At 54.5% G+C, this 17,025-nt stretch overlaps 8 protein-coding genes across 8 annotated transcripts; 4 read left to right on the forward strand and 4 right to left on the reverse strand.

Annotated features, from left to right (window-relative positions):
* Positions 1 to 214: 214 nt before the first annotated feature.
* On the reverse strand, positions 215 to 1,015 carry N7482_008058 (6-phosphogluconolactonase; the record flags this gene model as incomplete). The annotated part of the gene is made up of 1 exon (XM_056690182.1): positions 215 to 1,015. The coding sequence occupies one exon, from the start codon at positions 1,013 to 1,015 to the stop codon at positions 215 to 217; it is 801 nt and encodes a 266-aa protein (XP_056539947.1).
* A 2,814-nt stretch (positions 1,016 to 3,829) lies between these two features.
* N7482_008059 (uncharacterized protein) lies at positions 3,830 to 4,156 on the forward strand (the record flags this gene model as incomplete). The annotated part of the gene is made up of 2 exons (XM_056690183.1): positions 3,830 to 3,961; positions 4,007 to 4,156. The coding sequence occupies 2 exons, from the start codon at positions 3,830 to 3,832 to the stop codon at positions 4,154 to 4,156; spliced, it is 282 nt and encodes a 93-aa protein (XP_056539948.1).
* Positions 4,157 to 6,057: 1,901 nt separating this feature from the next.
* On the forward strand, positions 6,058 to 7,441 carry N7482_008060 (RNA-binding protein; the record flags this gene model as incomplete). Its single annotated transcript, XM_056690184.1, has 4 exons — positions 6,058 to 6,138; positions 6,198 to 6,354; positions 6,421 to 6,613; positions 6,667 to 7,441. The coding sequence occupies 4 exons, from the start codon at positions 6,058 to 6,060 to the stop codon at positions 7,439 to 7,441; spliced, it is 1,206 nt and encodes a 401-aa protein (XP_056539949.1).
* An 875-nt stretch (positions 7,442 to 8,316) lies between these two features.
* On the reverse strand, positions 8,317 to 9,093 carry N7482_008061 (uncharacterized protein; the record flags this gene model as incomplete). The annotated part of the gene is made up of 1 exon (XM_056690185.1): positions 8,317 to 9,093. The coding sequence occupies one exon, from the start codon at positions 9,091 to 9,093 to the stop codon at positions 8,317 to 8,319; it is 777 nt and encodes a 258-aa protein (XP_056539950.1).
* A 51-nt stretch (positions 9,094 to 9,144) lies between these two features.
* On the forward strand, positions 9,145 to 9,486 carry N7482_008062 (uncharacterized protein; the record flags this gene model as incomplete). The annotated part of the gene is made up of 1 exon (XM_056690186.1): positions 9,145 to 9,486. One exon carries the CDS (start codon positions 9,145 to 9,147, stop codon positions 9,484 to 9,486), a length of 342 nt encoding a protein of 113 aa, XP_056539951.1.
* Positions 9,487 to 10,370: 884 nt separating this feature from the next.
* On the reverse strand, positions 10,371 to 11,818 carry N7482_008063 (TBC domain-containing protein; the record flags this gene model as incomplete). Its single annotated transcript, XM_056690187.1, has 3 exons — positions 10,371 to 10,494; positions 10,550 to 11,304; positions 11,375 to 11,818. 3 exons carry the CDS (start codon positions 11,816 to 11,818, stop codon positions 10,371 to 10,373), a joined length of 1,323 nt encoding a protein of 440 aa, XP_056539952.1.
* A 387-nt stretch (positions 11,819 to 12,205) lies between these two features.
* N7482_008064 (uncharacterized protein) lies at positions 12,206 to 13,014 on the reverse strand (the record flags this gene model as incomplete). The annotated part of the gene is made up of 2 exons (XM_056690188.1): positions 12,206 to 12,630; positions 12,696 to 13,014. 2 exons carry the CDS (start codon positions 13,012 to 13,014, stop codon positions 12,206 to 12,208), a joined length of 744 nt encoding a protein of 247 aa, XP_056539953.1.
* A 728-nt stretch (positions 13,015 to 13,742) lies between these two features.
* N7482_008065 (AFI1/MesA family protein) lies at positions 13,743 to 16,195 on the forward strand (the record flags this gene model as incomplete). The annotated part of the gene is made up of 3 exons (XM_056690189.1): positions 13,743 to 14,347; positions 14,399 to 14,459; positions 14,507 to 16,195. The coding sequence occupies 3 exons, from the start codon at positions 13,743 to 13,745 to the stop codon at positions 16,193 to 16,195; spliced, it is 2,355 nt and encodes a 784-aa protein (XP_056539954.1).
* Positions 16,196 to 17,025: the final 830 nt, after the last annotated feature.

Below are 17,025 nucleotides of genomic sequence, written 5' to 3' on the forward strand. Positions count from 1 at the left end.
AAGTCCTACTGAATAGGAATCTCACTTTTTCCAAAGCAAACATCATCCAATCGTATCAAATTCATGAGAGGAGGAGGCTGATCGTATCACACCAGTCAAATTAGGAGGTGAAGCATTCCGCATTGGGATCCGTCTGCGCCCATTCCCGGGCCCGCTTTCACGAGCGGGCAATTTCTGCCAGTCGCTATGGATTGAAGCTGTCTGCCGACGCTTCTCACAGGCTGCCTCGACGAGGGAAGGCGACGCCCGCCACTGCCGAGTGGTCCGTAAACCAGCTGACCTTCTCCCCGGCGCCCTGGTTAACCAGAGCTGAAGGAAGGCTGCGGCCCTCCTCGGAATCGAAGATCGCCTTCAGAATATCCTGCTTGCCCGCACCAGTCGCCACAAACGCAATTTTCACGGCGGAGATGACCACGGGCAGGGTCAGGGTGATCCGCTTGGGCGGCGGCTTGGGGGAGTTGGTCTCGGCGGCCACCCAGGCGTCCTTTTCGCGCAGGAGCTCGTGGCCCGGGAACAGACTGCAGGTGTGGCCATCGGGACCGCAGCCCAGGAGAATGAGGTCAAAGACGGGCAGCTTGACGCTGTCCTTGGCGGCGAAGGAGCGCATTAAGTCCTCCTGGTAGTGATCGGCCAATTCCTGGGTATCATCGTCGTGGACGTGCTTCTCATCGATGGGGTAGACAGTCGGCGCACCGAGCTCGGCGGGGATCTTGCTGAGCAGCTCGGCCTTCAGCAGGAAGTAGTTGCTGTCCTCGTTGTCGAGAGGCACGGCGCGCTCGTCGGCAAAGAAGATATGCCACTTGTCGAACTGCGGGGTATCTTCGGGGGAGCCATTGCTGGGAGCCAGGAGGGCCCGCGCCAGCACGGTGGGCAGGGAACCGCCGGAGACCGCGATGCGGAAGATGTTGTGGCGGGCCAGGGCGGCATTCTGGCAGCGGAGGACGTAGGACCGCAGTTGCCCAGCCAGAGCGTCGGTGCTGGGGAAGCTGTAGAGATTGGGTTGGGCGGTGGCCATGGTTGCAGGGTGGAGGGTGGAGGGTGGAGGAGAAAGGAGAGGGGTGGATTGGAAGGGCCAAGAAGATTGTTCGATTCACGACCAAAGGACTAGAAGACCAGACAGGCCAGAATGCCAGACGTTAGAAAAGGGTTTCTTCAGCGCTGGCGGGGTTGGCGGGGCGACTTGCGAGAGATGATGGACGGTCGTCCGACTAATGACGTCGTCCTTCCCTGGCAGCACGGAGCACACTCCACCGACTCCTCGACACCTCTGCTTATCGAGGGCCACGGATTTCCACAGCTGCTAATCATGAAGTTAACTCGGTTCGTCTCCGGGTTATCGCAACTATCGCAACAATCCCAATCAACCCCTCCCCTCTCTACCTCCCAAAACAGGGCAGGATCGGCAGCATTCCATGTTTGCCACACTTTAATCTTGCCCATTCAGATTCGGGCCGGATGGATCTGATTCGGCTGGCTCTTGGGCCAGATAGGGCCAGAGAGGGCCAGAGAGGCCCAGAGAGGCCCAGAGAGGGCCGTCATCCTGGTTTCCCTGATCTCCCCCCGGTCGGGCCGCCTGCATCGTGCTGTCCTGGCCATGACGGCATCATGCAGATGGTCTAGAGGAGCGACCGGATATATCGGCCCCACGGAAACGCTCGGGTTAAACCGTCAGGATGGGCATGTGGACTACGTCCAACACAATCCGCCAACCCAATCCCGGGAGGGGCCGGATCCCACGAATCCAGCGAAGATGGTGAGATGGTGAGATGGTGAGATGGTGAGACACAAGATTCTCTTGGAAGCCTGAATTGAGGGGCAGCGCGGGTATTGGTAGATCAGCCGCAGTGGATAAGATAGCTGGAGGGTGGGGATGGGCGTACGAGGGAACTCCTTGAAGTACATGGGATGATGGATTCCTCGCATGCGCAACTCGACGAGGCCAATGGAGACGGCACTGTCATGACGCCAATGACCGCTAGCTCTTCAAGGTTGCCGCGTTCCGGACTGAAGTATCAAGTCTCTGTCACACGCGCCTTCCCAGCAAACCCAAAAACCAGCTTTGCGCACCATTTTTACTTTATGCGATTTAACCTACTGGGGCGGGATACGCTATCACAAGGATGATTCGCAAATGATCAATCCTTCTGCCTGCCTGGGGTACTGCTCCGCCCCCCCCCCCCCCCCCTTCTCCCAGGCTCATCTGCCCTCCCTCTTATCTACGCCCCTCTGGCCTCTTTCTCGTCCTGTCCTTTCATCCCCTCCTCCCTTCAACTTCACTACACCACCACTCACACCCCCCGGCCCAAGCATGAACTCGCCCGCGGTCCCAGTCTCGCCGCGGCCCCAACCTGGGGGCGCGCCCCGTCCAGCCGAGGCATCCCCACCCCAGGGGCTGACCCTTGACATCGTCCGCTGCTCGCGTTGCCAACAATCTCTCAGCCTGGCTAGACACTCCGGCTCTGGGGCCGTCCAGTTCGGTATGAACTCCTATTACTGCCACCGGTGCGCCTCCAAGGTCGGATTTGTGCGATGAAGCGAGAAACGGGCGGACGAACCCGCCGTTCATACAAACAATCCCCAACCCCGACCTACCCTGATCCACCTCACCCCCGGGGCCTGTGTCTCGGTCAAGAGCAATCCACAACACCTCTCCCCTCAATCATCGATCATCGACCCACGAATTTCCTACCGTCGCTTCGACACTTCCCTTGTTTTTCGACACCCCTGCGACCCATCTCTCCCAAGGACCTGCCGGGGCAGTCCTCTGCTGGAGTCACTATGAACCTCGTATGCAGCAGGCCGTGGGAGGTTTCTGATGAATCCCCAGAAGGGCCAGACACTCGAGATTTATAGACGTGTCCTGGAATCATACCGTTCCGGTTAAAACAGGTGGGGAAACGCGCGCGCAGAGTGGGCTCTCTTCAGCGGTCCAGCGTGAATGGGATCTCCAACATTCGGCCCGCCCTGGGAGGGGGCGTTTCGTCGCTGGTCGCTGGTTTCTATCGGCATGGGCCTTTTCAGTTGCCGGATTAGACCGTACACGGCTGTCTGATCATCCCTGGCGTATCTTCGTGCATTATACTGCAGTTCTGCATTTAGCCATACATTTGAGATAGCATTCGAGGTCGCATTTGGGGTAACATTGTCTTAAGGGCATCGTTCCTCGTCGCCTCCACAGTGAGAAGCTTCAAGGAGCGCTTTGTGATCGCTCCTGGACATATACATTCAAATTAGAGAACATCGTGACGAGCGTCCCAATGAACAATAAGCCTTCTCCTAGAACCCATTGTATAGCCACCTCATGGTCCGACCGTATCAGATCAAGGGATCAGAATCTCATGTTATACACGTTCAGAATAGCGGCATGCTTCCCCTGACCCCAGAATACAACCCCTGGCTGCTCTGCTGCTGCTCTGAACCTTCCCGGGGTGCGCAGATCACCCAGTCACCACCTATCCAAGGAAACCGACCTGTTACTCGACTACCACAATCCACCTTGCTTTTCGCTCCTCGTTCATCAACAACCTTCTCCCATTTGTCACTAACCGCGAAGATGGCGTGTCCCACCATCGAAGCGGGCGTTGTGCCACCTCGTTATGCCCCTCATTTGACAGTGAGGGGCAGCAGATAGGCTTTACCGGGGGTCACATACGCCCTGGCCAGCCATTGCGCATCCCAAATCGACCTCCGGCAGTGCTGTTGAAGTGTTGAACCACTGAACAGTGGAACAGGATCCTCGGCGACGAAACACCAGGATCCATCCATCCCATACCCCGCCAGCCTCAGTTCTCCCCACTGTGGCACCTCCCGATTTCCCTGGTCCCTCATGATGATGTACTCAGTGGTGTACCACTTTGTGCACAGTGTGCTCGGTCGCGTCCGAATGGGATCAGAGCCCAGCAGCCCTCATGCCGACCCCAAAGGGAGCCTGCTGTGTCACCTGGGCGTGGACCCTACGCCAGTATGGACGTCTCTGCTTGACCATGACTAACGGTTGCTTGGCCAGCTTGACCAGCTTGACCAGCTTGACCAGCTTGACCAGTTTGACCAGCTTGACCAGCTTGCCCGGTTGGACTGGACTCGCCGGATAGGCTGGGCTGCGTACTACCGGATTCTTTCTGTCCGTGCGGCCCAGGGCCCCAGCGTCGTGCGGTGAAGTGGAATTGGGACCTGTACACATCAATCCATCCCGGGCTCCGTACGAAGACGCCATCCAGCCATGCCAGATATCCCGAGATGAGGTCGGCCAGTCTCTACCTAGAACCCCCAAAGTGGAGACGATTCGAGGCCACCATCTTCACTAACTCATAACGAACCGCACTCGCAGCCAGCCACGATGATGTCGAGCCGCCGCTGCAGGTACTCCCAGTGAAGCCCCCGTCACGAATCAATAATCGCAGGGGATCCAAAAGCAAAACCAATCGTCGGCCGACATTCCCGCGCATTTCCATCTGATTGCTCACGTCGCAGGGTCCCGGGGTTGCTTGGTTCACTGGTTCACTGGTTCACTGGTTCACTGGTAACCCCCGGGCGATCGGTGATCGTCCACCGCCAGCGGCTTGTATTTCTTTTCCATTTTTCTCTCTGGATGATGACACACGCCGACCACTCCTCTACTCCTCCACCACCGGGGTGTCTGCAGAGCTAAGGGGATCATGCAGCCCATCAAGCCAATGTGATCGATATGGGCCGCTCCGCGCGCGCGCAGAGAGCTCCACCCGGGTCCCCTCCTCTCTTCTTCCAATACCCAAGGATGTACGGTCAGTACCCTCTGGTGAGGGGAGCACGTCCGATCTGGATCTGGCGGTGTAACACGACGCACGCTCAATGCCTGCATCTCGCCCTCGAAGATCTCAGATTCGTTTTGTGTGCACCTCCCCCACTTCTCCCCCTCCCCCTTTCCCCTACTCTATGAGACGGGTCGACCTGGACGGCGATCCAACCAGGGCAACCCTGTATGAAATTGATTGCCCTTCACGGCCTATGAGTTAAGAAAGAAGCGGGCGGCTCACAGAAAAAGCAACAGGCAGATGACACCAGTGCCAGTCCCTGGGTGGAACTATTCCCAGCGGGGTGGTACGGGGAGACGATTTATTGCATTGGGGCATTAAGTGGGAGGAGCTGAGCCCGGGCTTCGTTGCGGACGAAAATGACATATCTCAGCATTGCAGACTGGAGGAGTCGAAGGATCCCCGTCCTGACTGGTTGGCTGCTCTCCGTCGGCGCATCTCGATTCGTCGGCCGCTGCAGCTGTCTGGGTCTCGCCTCCGAACTCGTCTGCTGTCTGCTGCTGTCTGCTTTAGACAAGCCATAGGGTCTCTCCAAATTTATTTCCTTACTAGTCTCGACCTGCTCATGATTGACCGCGATGCCATTTATCTCTTGTGAAACATCTCCCAGAGACTCCTGGTTGCAACTTCCTTTGGATCCCCATCGCCGTGGTCCCTATAATAAGATAGACAACGCTGGGATCGTGGGAAGCTTGGATTCTTTTTCTGCCAAGTGCGCATGTGTCGGTCTGACGAATTCGTTGACCTGCATTGAATTTCGTTGCAACCAGGTAAGTTGGCTTCCCGGCCGCTCTTGTGATCTTTTGAAACCCCCCCCCCCCCCCTCCCCCCCAAAAAAACTACGCTTCATGCTATGAGATGCCGATTGCCGCGCGATGACAGTCTGATCTACCATGCTCACTGTCCCTGGCAACAATGACAGGCCACCCATCCAATCCGCCTTAGACCCTCCCTTCTAAGACCCCGAGCTAACTCGAAAGTCTGGTGAGAAAGAAAAAAACAAAACAAAAGGTCACGTCCAGCTTGTGTACAAAGCTATTATTCCAGCTGCGGACCCAATCGGACACGACGCCCTGCTCGGATAGGTTCGATCTCCGACTGTCTCGCACCGCTGGTGGTTTTCCGGGATACTTGCACCACGGGCATCTTCCCCGACGACAAACAACCCCACGCCTGCCTGCACTTCGGATCGAGGTGCGCCAGAATCGGGGAACGGAAGCAGATACCCGGGTTCATTGGAAAACGAGAGAGAGAGTTATCTGTAGCTATGCCGTTGCTTGGTCGAGAAAAGGGCCGAAGCCCGAGATCTCGCAGATCGGATGACGAATTTGTCGTCTTCCTCCAGGGGGTAAGCTCTGAATTGGAATGGTTCGCAACCTGGGATGCATTTTTCTTACGGAAGAGCAGATTCCGGCCCATTGTCGCTGGCAAGAGCTCAAAGATCTCGTCCGTCAGACGGCTCTCCATATTCGGCAGGCTGTGGTCTATGATGACAGCCATGGCTTCCCGACAGGACTGGGTCAGATCATCGTAAAAAATGAGGATGAAGCATGGCGGACTTACCGTAAGTCTATGCTTCTCCCTATGGGGTTACTGGCGGGGCGTGATTTTCTTTAACACAAAAGTGCAGACCGATTATCCACCAATGGGTGGGAAGGCCAGAGCTTGGTTGTGACACTGGCGCGCACCAGCGCTCCCACGAAGCCTATTGCTGGACCTACCAGGAGTCCACCGGCAATGATCCAAGGCTACATGTCAGGTCATTCCACACCACCCCGGTCTCAGGGCAACATGACCATGCCTCCGTCGCCCATCTCACCCGAGTAAGTCACCTCTACACTCGTGTGAATGAAATACGTCTGTCTGAACTGATCAGATCGGTCCACTCCGGTAGTCCCCCCTACCCATACCCGGAGTTCGCACCCATGGGGGCCCCAATGGCCATCCCCCAGCAGCCCTACATGCCCATGATGCCAGACCATCCCATGCAATGTGTGACGCCATCCCCCATGATGCACTGCTCGCCGTACGAGGCACCAGGCTGGAACATGATGCCCATGTACCCGATCTCGCCGGTTCAGCCCCTCCCCGACCATGCAGGAGACCACTATCCGCGCTATCACCCCCGTAAGCCCTGGGCTTCCCACCCAACATCCGACTCCCCGGTTCCAGACCTCACCCAGCGAGCCGTCTATATTGAAAACCTAAGCGCAGCAACTACCACATCCGATTTGAAGAGCCTCCTCCAAGGCGCCGGTACCGTCGAACAGTGCAACCTAACAGTGACCTCTGAGGCCTACGACACCCAAGCCCAAACGCACGCTTCCGCAATCATGCTCAGCGTGGAAGAAGCCAGGCGCGCCGTGACCGCTCTCAACGGCATGACATTCATGGGCGCCCGAATCCGCGTCAAGATGGAGCAACCGCCCAATATGGCACGCAGTGGAAGCTGGGATGGCACCGTGACGCAGGACGAGCCCGATCTGATGGATCCAGCAGCCAGCGAGAAGAGTTCTGAGTGCAGTGGCTGTGGGCAGGATGTCCTGTTCAAGAGCCACAAGCAGGTGGATCCGCACAAGCCGCTTGTGGTTGATGGGAGCGGTCTGCAGAAGAAGTCATTAGAGTTGTTGTCGACGTCGGCACCGACGTAGAACCTACCTAGGTCATGGGATTGACTGCGTTGTATGAAGGGGTAGGTGGAGAATTGTCTGGTTACTGCGTAATGGTTGTGGATAGTAATGTATTATGCCAGTCTAAAATATTTCTATTTCTCTGAATAAAAATTGAGTCTCGAAACCAGTGCTGCTGGCCCCTTTGCCTGATTAATCCTTCGTAAAAGATCACTTGATTCTAGGCTGTAATAGGTAATATCGATAAACTTGGACTTGCCCGGTTGTTCAAATCTTTGCGGCCCTCCCATTTGCCTACTTCAGTCTACGGGTTTTCTTCTGACATCCGAGAATATATTGCCGCATGCCCACGAACAGTGCAGGTGCAGCCACCACATACCACACATTCCCAGCCCAAAGGAGACTCGACCGCGCATCTGAAGGGGGAGAAATTAAGCAACTATGTACGGGTCTCTTGCGTTACTCTGTGCTTAGGCTAATGCTCTGGAGCGAGTGCTTCTGTACCTGGAGGGTTGACACACGATTGAGCTGCTGGGAGAATCGTTGTTCCCGGGATAGGCATTGAGCCGTAGAGATTCCACATGACGATATCTTGAGCAGACGCTGTAACTACTCGAGCGTTATTTCAACCTTCATCGTTGAGATGGACGCTCGTTTGACGGTCGAACTGTTTTTTTGTCAGATTTGTTGTGAATGCAACCATCGGCCAGAGGCTTCCGGGCGTTCTCTGCCAGTAAAAACATCAATCTCTAAGAAGAAAGAGTGGCAAACAGCGCATATTAAGCGGTGGCGGTTTGACGGTGCCAAGGCATTGATTGGAATTATGCTTTCTAAATCAACTCATTGCGTCTCAAGCGCAGCGTTGTCCCTCCCCATCTTCTCGTCCTGGGACAATATCAGAAGCTGCCCACCAACTCGAGATCATCGTACACATCTCTCTCGAGTCGCAGTCTCTTCTTAGCTCTCAAAGCTGCCATGACCTTTTTGTCTGGACAGTCCAGTCGCCAGAATCTCGTTCGATAATTGGCTTCACCCTGCAGACCACGGAGAAGCGCTCCGACCAGGATACCAATCATCCAGGGAGCAAAGACCCGCTTTGCCGGGCACTCGATCGGAGGTGACCCAAATGCCAAGAGCATCTTTTTCATATCCTTGCGTTCTTCGGTCCACGGAATCCAGCGCTGCGGGTTGAATTCGTCTGCGCGGACGCCCCAGATGTCAACATTACGCTGACAGGCCACAACGTCCGCCGCAATCATTCGCCAATCTGTCGGCATCGCCGTGGGATCCATTGTCGAGTTGTCTCGCTCTGAGCCCTCCGGGTGGGAGCCATCTGTGTCGGAGGCGATACGCCTGTCTGGGTCATAATTTTCCAAGTCACCCATCGAGTGGTTTCTTGTCTCCGAGCCACTACCCCAGTTATAGGCTCTATGTATCCGCCGCGTCGGAGGGTAGAGTCGGAGCGCTTCCAGGACTGTTTCGTTGACAGAGGCCGTACGGGGAGAGCAATCCTGGGAATCATTCGCGCCGGTTTCATGAGGAGTCTGCCGCTTTCCGAATTGTGTTTCGGTTGGCGTCTTCGCAAACTCCATCAATGCGGTGCCCCATTCCGGATTGTCTACTCCGGTCACAAACCGGACTTCCAGAAACAGGCGCAGGACGATCCGCCACATAGTCTCGAAGGCAGGCAACACGAGATTGAGCACATTCTTTCCGCCGTCCCCATGGCCACTGAAAACCGCCTGAAGACAATCCTGAAGTTGCTGGTTGTCCTCATATCTGCAAAATGTGAAGGGATGATCTGTGCCACAGGTACTGTCCTGTCCCTGCTTCGAAGCTATCCAGCTCTGGGAGATGAGCCGGCCCAACGTGAGCAAATCCCAATCCGCGATTTCGCGGTGTGCCTCCTTCCGACACGTTGTGAGGATGACGGCTTAAACAGTAAGGGCCTGGACAAGACTGGTAAGATTGATCCGGATAGGACCGCCATGATCAGGTCTAGAGCTCTTGTCAAACCCGAAGTGAATCCAGTGATGGGCCTTTTCAATCAGCTTTCCAGCAACTAGTGACCAGTTCGCATTGTCTAGGATGATCTTCCTTCTGGCTCTCCGAACATATTCGTCGGCACACGCTTTCTGTGTCGTGGTAAAAGCATTTTCGATGCCAAATGCGGCTCGAAGCCGTTGGTTGGGCAGAGCCCTTGATTCTAGTCTAGACAGCCGATTGTGTGCACTCCCTCTCACAAGTTTCCCTGAGATAACATCTCGGCATTTTTCAAGATCGGATATCAGTTCCGTTGCCGTGCTGGTGGAGTTGGGCTTGCGTTGGTGGAAGTACATGCATGCAAAAACGAGGCAGGCTAAGCCCATAATCAGAGAAAGCATGGCGACAAATCCCTCCGTCGTCAAAAGATGATGGTTGTGGTGTCTCTCAGGAAAGTTGAACCTCAAGGAAGAAAACTCTCGATGCGAGGTATAGCTCTTTTATAAGTCAAAATCAATTTACAATGCAATATACACCATGCTGCTGTTTTCCCGTTTGTCAACAAAGCCATATACAGGCAACGACCGCTCCAAAGTGAAGTTTGCCCCCCTGCAGCAGGCAAATGCCGCCAAAGTAGCCAACCAAATTGGTGGGCACAAGACACCTCTGGCAAAATGCATCATACAAATAGAGACAGGATCTTGCTTGCCATTGTTGACGCGGGAGGGAAGACGGCAAGCTTCGTGTCGATGTCATATGTATCAAGAACATTTAAGGAGAAAAATCATCAGTTCATTTCATCAGACTGTCGTTGATCTTGAAAGGTCGTTCCAATGCAATTTTCAAATGCCATGACCCAGCCGCCGTTTCCAATAAAACAATCAATTATATGCCCAAAACGCCATGCCCATGAAAACAAAAGAACAAAACAAAACAGAACAAAGCTCATGTCTCGCTCAGGTGCAGGTTACTTTGCATGATTGATCATCTCCGCGTAGAGATCATTGGGGATCTTTTGCACGAGAAGAACGGTCAAAGCAATGATATCCTTGGCATCCAGAGGAGGCAAAGACCGAAGGATTTTGTTAGGGCTAGTGGAATGTTAGGAACAGCAAGCTGGAATAAGTGGGAAACGGAGCTACCCACCTCGGACTCTCAAGGAGGGTATCCCGCATACGGATCAACTGAGCTACAATGCACAGGATATTAAGATGAGGGCCATACGCAAAAAGGAAATCCCACAGATGCAGGACCTCTGGCAATGGTGGTGTGCAGGCACATAGGGTCAAGACCGATGGGAAAGCATAGAGCTCGGCATACATTCCCTTGGAAAAGAGGTAAGCTGCAAGCTTGGGTTCGACGATCTCCAAGCACCGATCGACCAGTCGGAGACCTCTGTGAACTCCATCCATAGCCCCGCGAATATAGCCCGGGCACTCTTTGGTGACAAAGTAGTGGAAGAGAGCGAATGCTTCTACTTCACTACGAGCCGCATACAAGAAGGGTGCGCAGAGGACATTCATGCCTTGCACATAAATCGCCGAATCACTGACAGCGGTGCTGTGCACTGAACCTCGATCATCTAGGTCAGGCTCTTCTTGAATGCTCGGTGGTGTGTTCACCAGCAGTTCCATCTCACGTCTTCTCGATGAAGAAGGCCGGGACCGAGGTCTTGTTTTGGAGTCCCGGAGCTTCCATGCCACCGCATTGAGTAGCCGGATGAGACTTGCTTCGGTTACACGGCGTTTGAAGAGAGGGTCGGTCGCGAGGGTGCGGAAAGTATCGTTGCGAATCTTCGCGTAAGCCGGGGAGCCACCGCGATGGACGAGGGCGAGGTAGTCATCAGTGGGAACGGGTGAAACATTCAAAAGAATCGACCATAGATAGACTCGATATGGGGACTGCAATTGAATGGGGTTGTCAGTTACATCGATGCCAGGTATATCTGCAAGCACAACTTCAAGTGCGTACCATGCCGTCCCCATCTGCGTCTACTCTGGTTGACAGGACAAGGTATTTCAATTCCTGCAATGCCTCGTGTGTGTCTCCATTCTGCGGCCCGTCGCGCACAAGATTCTCTAGAAGAGACCTCTTGATTCCCACCCCTGAGCCCGTTTTGCGAGCAGGACGCCTCTGCGTCGGGGCTGGTGCTGCCGGTGTGACTTCACGAGTGGTCGCGTCACTGTTCGATCGGGGCCGACGGGTTGGAGCACGTATCGCAGCACTCGGTTGTGCTGCTGTCGACCCATCGACAGCACGAGCACCCGAAGGGTAGGAGGACTGGGTCTGGGCAATAAGGGCGCTGGAGCTGGTCAGGACCTGATGAGACTGGATCTTCCGCAGCGTGCGCATCGTCCGCGGCGAGGATGGCGCCTCGGGGCCACCGAGATACCAAGACGGCTGAGGCTTGGCCATTTGGACGATTAGGAGCGCATTTGGTGGCCACAGATACACATCTTCTGGTTGAGGGGAGGGTTCGTTGTAGGGATGGGACGGGTCAACTATGAGGGCTGCGGTGGCTGGAAGCTGGCCGTCTGTTTTCTGCCGTTAGTGAAATGCGGAGCACGCGTCGGCCTCTCAACTATGTACCTACTTTTATTTACCGGACTATCTGGAGATATGGAATTGTCGGTTATCGAGTATCCATCGTTTATTGTTAATTGTTAAGCGTCGTCGCAACTGCTATATGCTATCTTTCCTCATCACTGCTAGTCCAGCTGAGGAGCTGGGCGACAAAACAGAGATTCAAAGCAAACACCCCCCAGCGCCGACTCCTTCGGAAACCAAATCCTGATACAGCGTTCAAGCCTGAGCTGCATCTGCCTCACGTCGTCCATTGTTTCCATTTTCCCCTCCGCCCACGACACCTCGGACGAAGTCGTGGTACTGGAAGACCTCGCCTCTCTTCATTCCACCCGTCTTTGCGCCCCGGCCCCCGAACGCTCGCCGCCCTGTAAACCCGCTAAAGACCTCGTCGATTTGCTGTTCCGTTAATGGAATGCCTCCATCTTCGGGGACAGTGTGTAGAAGCGCATCGCGTAGTTCCGCCGCGTCGATCTGGCCATTATCGTCATCGTCAAATGCAGCTAAGGCGTTGAGGAGCTCTTGGGACGAAGACATGGGCGACATTAATTGGGAAAGGGCGTTTAGGAAAGTCGGGAAGTTGATTGTTTGGGATGCGCCAGATGGGAAGAAGCGCGAGAGGGTAGAAGGCGATGAGTCTTGGCCTATAACAGTGTCCAGATTAATTTCCAGGGCTTGTGCGATTTGGACGAGCAGCAAGTCCACTCACCCAAGTTCATTAGGACGTCTGCGACGTCATCCTTGTTGACTAGCCCGTCGTTGTCCCGGTCCAGGACTTGGAACGCCTCTCGGATTTCTCTGACTTGATTGGCAGGAAGCTTGGTTGAGGCAGCTGTGTTTGCAATCGTTGGCTCACGCGATCGAGTTCCCATGATTGACGATGAGTGACCGGGCGACTGCGCTCCTTTGGTCGGCGAGGGAGGGAGCTCCCGGGTGAACTTGGGCTGCGGGATGGGATCATTCCTTGAGGAGACTGCCTCGTCTTCTTCTACCGTGTATGACTGATTCAGTTTGCTGGGCGACTGCATTGGTGTATACCCACGACTCGGCGAGCTCCCAGGCGTGCCACCCGTACGGGCTGAGCCCGGCGGGGAGTTTGGCGTCGACGGGCGCCGGAAGGGTGAAGCCCGTGGGCTCCCAAAAGACAGCGGTGAGGGCTTGAAAGTTGGGTTATTTGACTGCATGATATGTTAGATATGAAATCCATCTCATCCAAGCCGGGACCATACCATGATTGCTGTAGTTGCGTGGCGCGGAGTATATCTCGAGTGTGGAAGATCGCAAGTAAACAATGCCCCGGCAACACAGTCGGCCCGACCACGCACGTGCGGAGCCGTGGAACAACAATTTTGGAGCTGTCAACCGTCGCCTGCGAGTGATGAGGACGAGTTGGATGGATCATATGAGAGCTGTCATTTGAAAATCATGATCAGCAGCTACCCAGAAATGTACTTCAGAATTTATCTACGGGCAGCGCCCATCGCGGGAGGTTCAGCCCGCGGCCCTCTCGCACTGCCAAGCTGCAGCTGTTATCGCCTATCGCCCCCGCTGTGGAGATCTCCCTTTTTCTGAGCGGCAACCCCCTGAATGAACCATTGAACTCTCGGCCGCTCGGCGGTGATTGGCTTGCAGCATTAAACAACCACCCCATCACAATTCTTTCGCTCAAATCGAGGCCTGGTGACAAGCAAGGCATGCCCCTCGATTCCTTCTCGTGACCCCGGAGCACCTGTCTCGACTCTCAACCCCTCCCAAGATGGCGTCGCCGCTGCCGTATCGACCGTCGAATGACTCCCTGTCTACCTCCAATCCCAAGACCAATGGACTCCCTCGTCTCTCCCCCGCCGCCTCCTTCATCGGACGCTCCCCGAGCGGCTCGCACGCCTCATTCCGACGCACATCTGCTGAAAATGCGATGGGCTACAAGCAGCGGCGGTGTAAATCGCAATATCCGTTGGATTCGACGGAGCGCCATGTGGAATACATTCTGGTAGCGTCATTCCATATTGACCGCGGTCCGATCATGGAGCATCAGTATCCAGCGGCGATCAGTGGGGATGAGAGCATGCTGGCGGAGCTGATGCTTCCGGATCAAACGCATGTGCGGAGTCAGGATTGGACCATTTTCTTCCTGCACAAGGATACCAGCGGCGATGATGAGGACAAAGCAGAGGGCGGGAAAAAGACGAAAAAGCGGAAGTCAAGATACCGTGCGAATGAGGAGGCTGCGGGTTTGCCAGATGAGGATTTGGATGAGCCCTCCGATGGCGACAGCAGTGACGACGAAGAGGGTGGAGAAGGTCCGCCCTTGATGTATGTCTTGAACTTGGTGAACACGAAGCAGGATAATACTGTCAGACGGTATGATTCCCCATCATGACCCGGAAGGAATTCCGACTGACAAGAAAACAGAGGTGCCGTCGTCAAGGCCATGGCAATCTGTACCCGGCACTCATTCCTCCACATCTACAAGGTCAGCTCTTTCCTGTACATCATATAGACGGGGTCTGACAATCGTAGCCACTTCTTCTGCTGGCACTGGAAGACTACTTCAAGTCGCCCTTCCCTGAAACGCTCGCAACACTTTATGATGCAGTAAATAATATGGACCTCTCATTAATGCCGAAAATGTCGATATTGGAGCGCCACATCTTGCAATCCAGCAACACCAAGGATATGTTTATCGAGAAGTTTGAACAAATGATTCGCCAACGAGAAGAACAAGAGGCGGAGGATGGGGAGTGCCCGCCATCACCGAAGAAGATAGGCCGATACGTTCTACCCCGGGATACGCATGAATTCGAATCCAAAGTGGTCTACCACGACATCCCTATCCCCGTGAAAATCCCTACAGTCATCTGGCCTGAAACTGTCGGTGATTTCTCTCTCGTCAAACTCATTCAGACTTTCGCCGGACCCCATGCCACCTCCCCACAACCTTTCCCAATCCATCCTCATCTGACGACCAGTGGACCATTTACACATCCTATCATTGTGCTTGTCAACGCCATCCTCACGCAAAAACGAGTGATATTTTTGGGACACAACCGGCCGTCAGGAGAGGTGGCTGAAGCTGTGCTTGCAGCTTGCGCACTTGCATCTGGTGGCATTCTTCGCGGCTTCACCCGACACGCATTCCCCTACACTGATCTGACCAAGATCGATGATCTCCTCAAAGTGCCTGGTTTCATTGCCGGCGTCACAAACCCTACCTTTGCCAATCACCCAGAATGGTGGGATATCATGTGTGACCTGCCAACAGGTCGTATGAAGATCTCAAGCCATGTTGAACCTGCCCCGGTCACTGAGGGACTTCTCTTCTTCCAACAACAAAACGCGTTGTTGCCGAATCCCACTTCCCACGCAAACTCGGATCCCACAGGAGACAATTTATTCATGGAGGACATTCTACGCAGCATTTACCAGCGTCATGGCGAGAACGCCATCCGGGCAAAATGGCGGGCATATATTACCAAATTCACTCGAGTTTCTGCGGCATTCGAGGAAGCTGTATATGGCGCTTCCAATCTCTATATAATTGGCCCTGGGGAAGAGCTGTCGCCCGACAGCCCGACAGGCCATCAAACAGATGCAACAGATCCCACATCTCTCCGGGGTCACGGTTATGTCTGGCCCGACGAAGGTGCCAAGCAGCGCGAGCTGTCCGCCTCTGTCTCACGGATTGAGGGTTGGCGGAATACCCGTTCATACTACTCGTATATCCAAGACATTGCTGCTATGTATTATCCGGCACGGCCCATCCAGCGGCCTGATCTACATCACCACCATGACCGGCTCCGGTTCCTCAAGCTGTCCCATGCTGATGCAGGTGCAATCTACCTTGCGCTATCTCATGCAGTCAAAGATTATGCCGGTATCTGTCAACTGCTGACCGTTGCTCCGGAGAACCAGGCAGGACTGTTTTATCTGAGCATGGGTCTTTTTCACCCGGACCAGGTCGTGCGTGAAGCGACAGTTGACCTGCTCGACCGCATTGCCACCCATTCAGCTGGCCGACACTTCTGGACTCACCTTAGCCGCTTCGCCAAGCTGGGCTACTTCCGGGTAAAGCGGGAGCGGGACGCTGCCCAGAGTCCCATTTCCGGCGCTGGTTCTCCCACTGTCACAAATCCCGGGACCAGCTTTGGCGGCGAGCCGCAGAGTCTGGTCGGGGTTGCCCTTGGTGACATCTTCAACAGAAGCAGTTGATCCACCTAGAGAAGAATTTCCTTTTGCTGTTCTGTTTCATGAGCGCTTTCCTGCAACCCTTTCTGCTTCCTGCGCGCATATTCCTTGATTTACATCTAGAATCTGAGGGCCGGTGAAATCGACGCCGAAAATGACAGCCTCTGGCGCCAGAAACGGCTGCCTTTCCACCCGTAACTTTGGACGGGCGGGAGTGTAGTAATAAATACATAGTCTGGTATGAAACCGCCAACTTGGTCCGACAGGGATCGGTGACCAATGACAGACATGGAATGGGTTGGCGGCTACATACCATCCGCACCTAAGACTCAAGGCAAGACTTTGACAGGCTAGGAGGTGTGCGTGATTTTCTTTGGTAGATGCAGGCCGCGTCACCAAGGCGCATAGCCCACTGCCCATATGTTTCAATCCGTGCAGTGTCATGGATTTTCACATTGTAGGGGATCTACACGCGCGCGGCTAATTATCAATAGATACGAAATAGGGAGCAATTGCGGCTTTTCAACCTTTTTTTCTCCTTTGCGCCCTTTCAACTACCAAGATACGAACTCTTTGCCACCTAGTTACATCGTTAGGGCATACCTCCCACTTATCTCCCGACCGACCGAACTATTCCACGCCTACTGACACATCTGCGAGGATCAAAACCCAGGATGTTTTGTCGGCAAGGGGATCAAACACGGAATTGGTCGAATTTTCATACAGAACATGTGTTTCTATGTTGAAAATATGAAGAAAACACCACCCATTCCCGAAATGGGTTGGAAAATAAATGTGTTGGCGTTGAATGCATTTGTAATGATATAGGACACAGCAGTCCGTCCCTTTCATGA

Source organism: Penicillium canariense, assembly GCF_028826845.1.
Source record: "Penicillium canariense strain IBT 26290 chromosome Unknown utg000006l_segment0_segment0, whole genome shotgun sequence".
NCBI classification, from domain to species: Eukaryota; Fungi; Ascomycota; class Eurotiomycetes; order Eurotiales; family Aspergillaceae; genus Penicillium; species Penicillium canariense.